Source organism: Sinocyclocheilus anshuiensis, unplaced genomic scaffold (assembly GCF_001515605.1).
Source record: "Sinocyclocheilus anshuiensis isolate Anshui unplaced genomic scaffold, SAMN03320099.WGS_v1.1 scaffold51, whole genome shotgun sequence".
NCBI classification, from domain to species: domain Eukaryota; kingdom Metazoa; phylum Chordata; class Actinopteri; order Cypriniformes; family Cyprinidae; genus Sinocyclocheilus; species Sinocyclocheilus anshuiensis.
In genome coordinates, this window is record NW_015548296.1 from 5,453,353 (window position 1) to 5,461,126 (window position 7,774).

The 7,774-nt window shown below is 36.6% G+C and overlaps 1 protein-coding gene across 1 annotated transcript in view; it reads left to right on the top strand.

Moving 5' to 3' along the window:
* The first annotated feature begins 1,922 nt into the window (after positions 1 to 1,922).
* Positions 1,923 to 7,774, top strand: part of tmem259 (transmembrane protein 259) — an 11,545-nt gene continuing 5,693 nt past the window's right edge. The window contains exons 1-5 of the mRNA XM_016443786.1: positions 1,923 to 2,973; positions 4,603 to 4,641; positions 4,877 to 5,131; positions 5,995 to 6,157; positions 6,861 to 6,971. Coding sequence (XP_016299272.1) covers positions 2,755 to 2,973; positions 4,603 to 4,641; positions 4,877 to 5,131; positions 5,995 to 6,157; positions 6,861 to 6,971 — 787 coding nt within the window. The 5' untranslated portion in view covers positions 1,923 to 2,754. The remainder of the gene's footprint in view (positions 2,974 to 4,602; positions 4,642 to 4,876; positions 5,132 to 5,994; positions 6,158 to 6,860; positions 6,972 to 7,774) is intronic.

Consider the following 7,774-nt stretch of genomic DNA (forward strand, 5'->3'; position numbering starts at 1 on the left):
AAACGTAACAGACGCAGACCTCTTAGTGCTGTGTAGATTACTTACAAATTGTAGTCTGTTACTGATTACAGGTTGCATGATGAAAGCTGTTTTTAGTAACGTAATCTAGGTTACTATTTTAGGTCATGTATTCTGACTACTTTTTATCTAACTTGTTTCAAACGTACTATTAAACGTACTACATTGATTATGGGAATAACAGTTATAAATCTACATGCATACAGTATTTATTAACTTGCATGATTATTTGTTTCATACATGGTCTAATTGCTTGAGAGATGCTTTCCTCTCAAATTTAGAAGCACGGTTGCAAATTCATTTACATAGCATTTCTGAATATAGTCAAAGCTAAATGGTATGATACAGGATTTTTATAAAGGAGAATTTAAAAGAAGAATAAAAAGAAGAATTAGAGATAATCAAGAAGTTATGAATAATTTACTGCCGTTGTGTGAATAATATGTAATCATGTAATCCATTAAAAGTAACTGTAATCTGATTATGAGCATTTGAAAATATAATATACTCTAATTACAAGTACTAAATTTTTGGAATCCGATTACATAATCCAGAGTACATGTAATCAGTTACGACCAGCACTGCTCTTAGTTTTGTCATAAAGATTGCAGCCTATATTTCACCTGATCAGTTAAAATTGCCATCAGGGTGTTTCATAGCCTAACTATACATCTGTAGAGCATATCTGTACATTTGTAAATCTGTCTATTGTGTATTTTCTATATTTTCATTACTGTATTTGATTGTACTATGTCTGTACTTTTTCTGCACTGGAAGCTCCTGTCTCCAAGACAAATAATAAATAATAATAAATATATTTTTTTATTGTCAAATGTGGAATTGTCTGCACTGCTTTATTTCAGTTTAAATGTTTTGTTAATTTCCATTTATTAATAACCGCGCATGCGGTTGCCGTACTGTATTAAAGCTTTAATCAGGATAAAACCGTATATTAAAAGCTAACAGAAGCAGTAGCATTTACAAATAACAGCGTATGTAAAAGTATGAGACAACAACAAACAAAAAACTTACCATTAAGAGCCGTGCTTGCACAGGTTCTGCGCGATCCTCTTCACTAATAACCTCTGCGTCTCAATCGGGCTCAAATTGATAAGCAATATAGACGACACCATTGTTTACAATACAACCGGAGCACATGCCGCTGAGGTGAGGGGCGGGACGGTTAGATGCGCACTAGAGGCGGTTTAGCCAATCACAACACACTGAACTAGCTAACCAATCAGAGCCCATCCCGTAATTCTGAGGGAGGGGCTTCATAAAAGCAGGAAATGATCAGCGCATTTATAGGAGAAGGGACAGAGCAGTGTAGAATAAAGGTAAATTATTTGAAAAATAATGCGTTTTTTTTTTTTAACGAAGCATTAACACATGTTGGACTGCACCCCATAAACACAATCAAGCCTAGAAAAAAAAACAGTCAACCACCCCTTTAAATTAAGCTTTTACTTATGTCATTCTTTCATACTTTTATGTGTCTTTATTATGCATCTTCTGACCTGTGTCCTGTGGTCATCCCACCACAACCAGGCGCTCTACAGGTTTAATGTTAGAAATGGTACTTCCACCGAGTGACATGTGCCTTAGCTGCTGTACTGGCTAGCCCTTCCACTCTTCAATAACGTGACGACCTATTTAACAATTACTTATTTCCTCTCAAACTAGAGTAAACATTTGGTACTTATAAACAATGCGCTATTTCTTAGTACTGAAATTAAATTAAATATATTACAGTGATTCAATAAAATTACGGATTTTTTTTTTTTTACAAATTATTAAAGTTAATCGTAGGCTACATATCAAATGGGGGTGGAACCATTTAGATTTTTGATTGGTCAAAAACCACGCGACTCGATATCACGTGACTAACCGCAGAAGGGGGAGCAGAGTGGAAACGCTTCCCTCATTAAAAGCTTCTTTGCTGCTACTCCCAAGTCCGCTCCGCTCCAGAAAATGGTTGTGTAAACAGATGGTATGTAAGACAGGTTGCAGTCGCTGCCACCCGGATGGTTCTGGCGGGATATCATCAAGTATCTGAGGCCTTATTTAATCGAACATTGTCAGCGTTATAAGAGGAGTTGTTTGTTTAAACGTAACCCGAACATACGGGTTCCTCAGGAGAAGCTCGGCTAACTTGTTAGCTTACCACTGTTAGCAGACGTGCTGCGTGATATTCCAGGATTCTTTCTTTTTAAGCACTCAGTTTACAACGCCTGAGCGATATTCTACTTCCAAACCCGAGTGAATATTACGCATTTAGCTGGTGTTTGTAGCAATAAATGCGTGAGTTAACAAGTTTAGCTAGTTTGGTGGGAGTGACAGTGGATGCAGGAGGCCTGAGTCACATCTGCCGGACATATTTATTCTAAAACACATTTTTAACAGCCTGAGATGCGCCTCTCGTCTTACAGTATATAAACTACACGATTAGCAGTTGTGTCCAATGCTCTAAAGCTTTAGAAGTTTGCTAGCTCGCTAGGTTATGACATGGTAGGAGTGGAAAGAAGCCTTGCCCACCAACATCCTTACAAAATTCAGCATCTGTCGGGTCGTTTTTGTGGGGATATCTGAAGCTCAGTCCAGTTTTGGAGAAGCAGGATCATCATCGGCGTGTGCTGATGTTGTGTGACTGGCCTGCTCATCTGGATCTGCGCACATTGCTGTCTGCTTGAGCTCAGCTGGTCTTTCTCCTTATCAAGTTACTGAACAACGACCACCATGTCTGACAACCAAGGCAATGTGAACAACAACGTCCCACTGAACAACAACAATAACGGTGGGCCGAACCGGATCCGGAACCCCGCGATGAACCAGAACCCACTGATCAACGTGCGAGACAGACTCTTCCACGCCTTGTTCTTTAAGATGGCAGTCACATACGCCAGACTCTTCCCACCTTCCTTCAGACGAATATTCGAGTTCCTCGTCTTGTTAAAGGTGAACTTTGACCTTTTTTAAAATGTATATTTAAACTGTAGTAATCCTTCCCAGAAGCCCTACACACGCTGAGTTTTGAATGCTTATCTGCCCTCACCTGTTAGCGTGCAGAATGCTATGCTCACTAAACATCAGATGGATGCTGGTTATCAGCATCATTTATATGCCAACTAACCCATGGCTTTAGGTCTTACCTGCCAGCTATATCCTATTTGCAACTTTTGCTCAAGTCAAAATAAGTAGAGTGTCCAGTTTCATTTTACTGAACTAAAATGGGTTATTACTGCTGCAACATGTCATACAAATTATAAAGCTGTGAAACAATTACATAAGTTATAGGATTTATTTATTTAGTATTTATTTATTGGCTGTTGAAGTTGAAAATGTGACGCTATCTATCCAGTGTTATTTTAGTATCATTGAGATACTATTGTAATTTTCATTAAAGGGGTCATATGATGCGATTTCAAGTTTTCCTTTCTCTTTGTGCTTTTGACTGTTCAAATGCTGAGTTTTGCGCATGGTGTGTGTGTGTGTGTGAGCGAGAGAGGGAGAGGAGAGGGGAGGGGGGTGGTCACATCACAAACACATACCAGCTTCATCACTGTGTCTGTCACGCGACTCTGTTCCCCTTTCGGGCTCTGTCTTTACATTTATTTTGAAAGATGAAGCTCGCGATTATGGTAAGGGGGGTTACATTTCCGACGAGTGCTTGCGGTGTTCGGCCAATCACAATGCACTGGGTCAGCTGGCCAATCAGAGCAGACTGCGCTTGTCGGAAGGAGGGACTTTGTAGAAAACGAAGCGTTTGAGAGAGGCGGGGCATAGAGGACCTACAATAATGTACAGTATTTGAAAAATAATGTGTTTTTTGAACATTAAAGCATGTCAACATATTCTGTTACACCAAATACACAAAATAATGATCTTTAAAAAAGCATCATATGACCCCTTTAATATTTTGAATCAGTTTTTATTTAATATGTTCTGTTTTAATTTATTTCAGATTTAGTTTTATTTATTTTAGTACGTCAAGTTAAACTAAATGCAAATGAGAAATGTTGCCTTGGCAACTAACTGCAATATTTTTATACATGTTTTGTTTTATTTCAGTTACCTTTTTTATTTTGTTTAATGTTTTAGTTAACTATAATAACACTTTTGTTGGATACAGGGTTGTTTATACGTGTATTATTTTATTATACAAAAAAATCCATTAGTTTTTGATGAAAATGTTAACATTTGTGGCATATTAAAAATCATAACTAAAAATATGTATACATGTCTGCAATATATACTCAAAATTAAAATGTATTTATATTACTATTAATATTTTTATATATATATATATATATATATTTTTTTTTTTTTTAAACAAATTAACTGAATTTTGTCCTATTCGTTTAGCAAATTAAAAATAAATCATGTTAGCATGAGAAAAGTCTGTAATGATTCAGATTATATCAACTTCAGTGCAAGTTTCATAATTTTGACTTATGAATATAAAAGGAGGGATTTTCATGCCATTATTGTTATGGGAGTGCAGTGTTTAATGCCTAATTGTTGCCTATTCTGTAGTTTTTGTACACCTTTTTAATTCACTTTAATTTCATGTCATTTGATTGGCAGGCATTGTTTATGCTCTTCATCCTGGCCTACATCCACATTGCATGTGCTCCTTTCAGCTCTTTTCTATAAAATCATATAGAATTCATGTGAAAATAGCTGGATAGCATGCAGTTGCCCAACAGTAAATCAATATTATAATTTCTAATATTTGTCAATTTAAATAATTGTAAATGTATTATGTAATTTACTGTAACTATTACTAGGGGAAGTCGTGGCCTAATGGTTAGAGAGTCGGACTCATAACCCAAAGGTTGCGGGTTCGAGTCTCGTACCGGCCTTCTCACGCTCTCCAATCAACTGCCTGGAGCACGTGCGGGAGAAATGGCCCCGCGACGGCATCCTGCGTGTGGAGATCCAGCGCAACTCCAGCCGTGCACCCATCTTTCTGCAGTTCTCGGAGACGGAGGGAATCCAGGGCCTCGTGAAAGAACCAGAGGACGGAAGTGAAACCAGAGAGCCAATGGTGCCCACAGACACTGAAGAGGAGGAAGAGATGACCATGGAGATGTTTGACAACAGCACAGTACGGGTGAGTTTATTACACAGCAACAGGAAAACAAGGATAGGGAGCCATCCATGCTTCATTTAAAAATTGCTAATTATTATTTAATTGCTCAGTCTCCTGTTGTCCCAAACACATATGCTGTTAACATGTCAAATCAATATTAACTTGTTAATATTTGTTATTGTTAATATTTCACTTTTATTATTATTATTACCATCTAAAATGTGTGTGTATATATATAAAAGAATAGTCACTTGTTATTATTGTTATTAATACTATTGTAAATTAATACTATTGTTTGTTATAGAATTACTGAATATGTCAATGTATGAATATATGAATGATACGAAAAGATCAGAAGAGTATGCGATGCCCAAGAGTAAATCAATATTAATTTCTAATTTAATTCAATATTTGTTAATTGAAATATTGTAATTGTATTAGTTCTAATAATATAGAATTATAATATATACTGTTACTACTACTACTACTACTACTACTACTACTACTAAGAAGTTAGTTGTTAATGTTATTATTATTATTAACTTTAAGTATATAAAATACATAATATTATATAATACAGTGTATTATGTATAATATTAACTCAATCAATCTGGTCCTCATACAAGTTGTATGTGCTTATGGTGCTTTTACAGTTTGTATTGTCTTTTTATAACAAACATTTTTTTTTACTTAAATACTCTTGATATTTATTTTGTGTGTGTGTGGGAGCTACTTATATAAATAGCATACTTTTTTGGAATTTCCTGGTGATCAGTTAATAATGATATAATATTAATACATTGTGAATTATTCCACTAAAATGGCCCTTGTTCTCCAGATCGTTCTGACAGATTCTGCCCTTTGTCTCTCTCTCACACATACAGTTTGAGCTCGACATCGAGCCACGTCTGAATCCGTCGATGAGTGGCGGTGTTCCTGGCTCCAGCCTGAATGAATCCCAGGATTTGTCCTTCAGCCAGGCCCCTTCTAAAGGTATGCAGCCGCTGAGGGAGACTGTCTCCGAGATTGAGATGCTAACTCGAGCAGGTAAACATCTCAAATACGCCCCACTCGGTAGCCATCTGGTTCTCTCCTCTTCCTCCTGTGTGAATTCATTCCCTCTCCTCCCTCCATCCAGTGCCGCCCTTATCACTTCCCCTGCTCAGGTTTCCTTTCTGTTCCCACATTATTACCTTACCCTTCCCAGAGGCCACATGTGCTGTGTCACATGGCTTCAGAAACGATCACAGTGGCCTTTTGTAAGATAAGATGTCAGAGGGTCCTATATACTGTAATTTGTTAGTTTAGATACAAATTCACAGTTTCCAAACCTCACATCTGGATGCAAATGAGTTATTTAAAATGTGGACGATGAGCAGGGTGTAATTTGCAGGACGGTTTCGAGGTGTCAGTCCCCCAAATTAAAGCTTCAAACCCCGAAGGAAGGATCTTTTAAAAGGACATAATAAACACATTATTTTGCATATTGAATAAAAAGAAAAATCAATGACAATATAGAGATTTGTTTTTTATTATTATTATTATTATTAATACAGAAAAACTTTAAAGTACCATTGTTGTGAAATAACAGCTTTTTAGAAAAATAGTAGAATTTCTAAATCCATTGAAAAGTTGTCAGCGTTTATCAGTGTTTGTGTTTGTTTATGTGTAGTGTGGCCCCAAGAAGAGTATATTGTTGAATATTCTTTGGAATATGGTTTCCTACGGCTGTCTATTTGTTTATGTGTAGTGTGGCCCCAAGAAGAGTATATTGTTGAATATTCTTTGGAATATGGTTTCCTACGGCTGTCCCAAGCCACACGGCAGCGACTCAACATCCCTGTTATGGTGGTGACCCTGGGTGAGTACATCACACTCTCTAGGATATCAACAGAAAACCTGGCAAAACCCACAAAAGATAGAATATTCTATTATTGCACTGTTATATTAAAGGTGCCATAGAATGGAAAACTGTATTTACCTTGGCATAGTTGAATAATAACAGTCCTGTACATGGAAATGACATACCGTGAGCCTCAAACACCATTGTTTCCTCCTTCTTATGTAAATCTCGTGCATGCAAAAGACCACTGAAAAACAGGAATCCTAGGGTTGTAAATGGACATGTAAAACCGTTTCTGGAGATTTTTTGCCCTTACCTAAGCCACATACTTTCTATGTAGATATCAGAGAACAATTTAAAATATTGTATTAATGCATTCTATGGCACCTAAAAAATTGTCAGTGTTTACTGATCTTCATGCCGTTTCAATCACCTATAATTTATATAGCCTATGCCTATAACCTACGCCTTTGTATAATTAACAGACTAACATTTAAGTTGCATGGTCTTTTTTTAATGCACCTGGTCCTCATTCACTAATAGAATTTAAGAGTTACAGAATATTCTAAGTCACCTTTTGTGTTGCATGGAGGAAAGTGTGGTGAATCATTAATCGTGATCACGGTTTCTGCTTCTCTCGATTTATTAAGCATAATAATTTGCGATATTCACCTGCTGGTAAATTATCCTGAAAACATTTCATTTTAATTTGGCAGTTGTGTTACATGCATTGGTAACAAGCCTCAACAAGCTTTCATGTTTGGGGTTGCCAGATATCAAACATTTAAAGCCCCCAATCAGAGTTTTTCTCTTAAATGGAT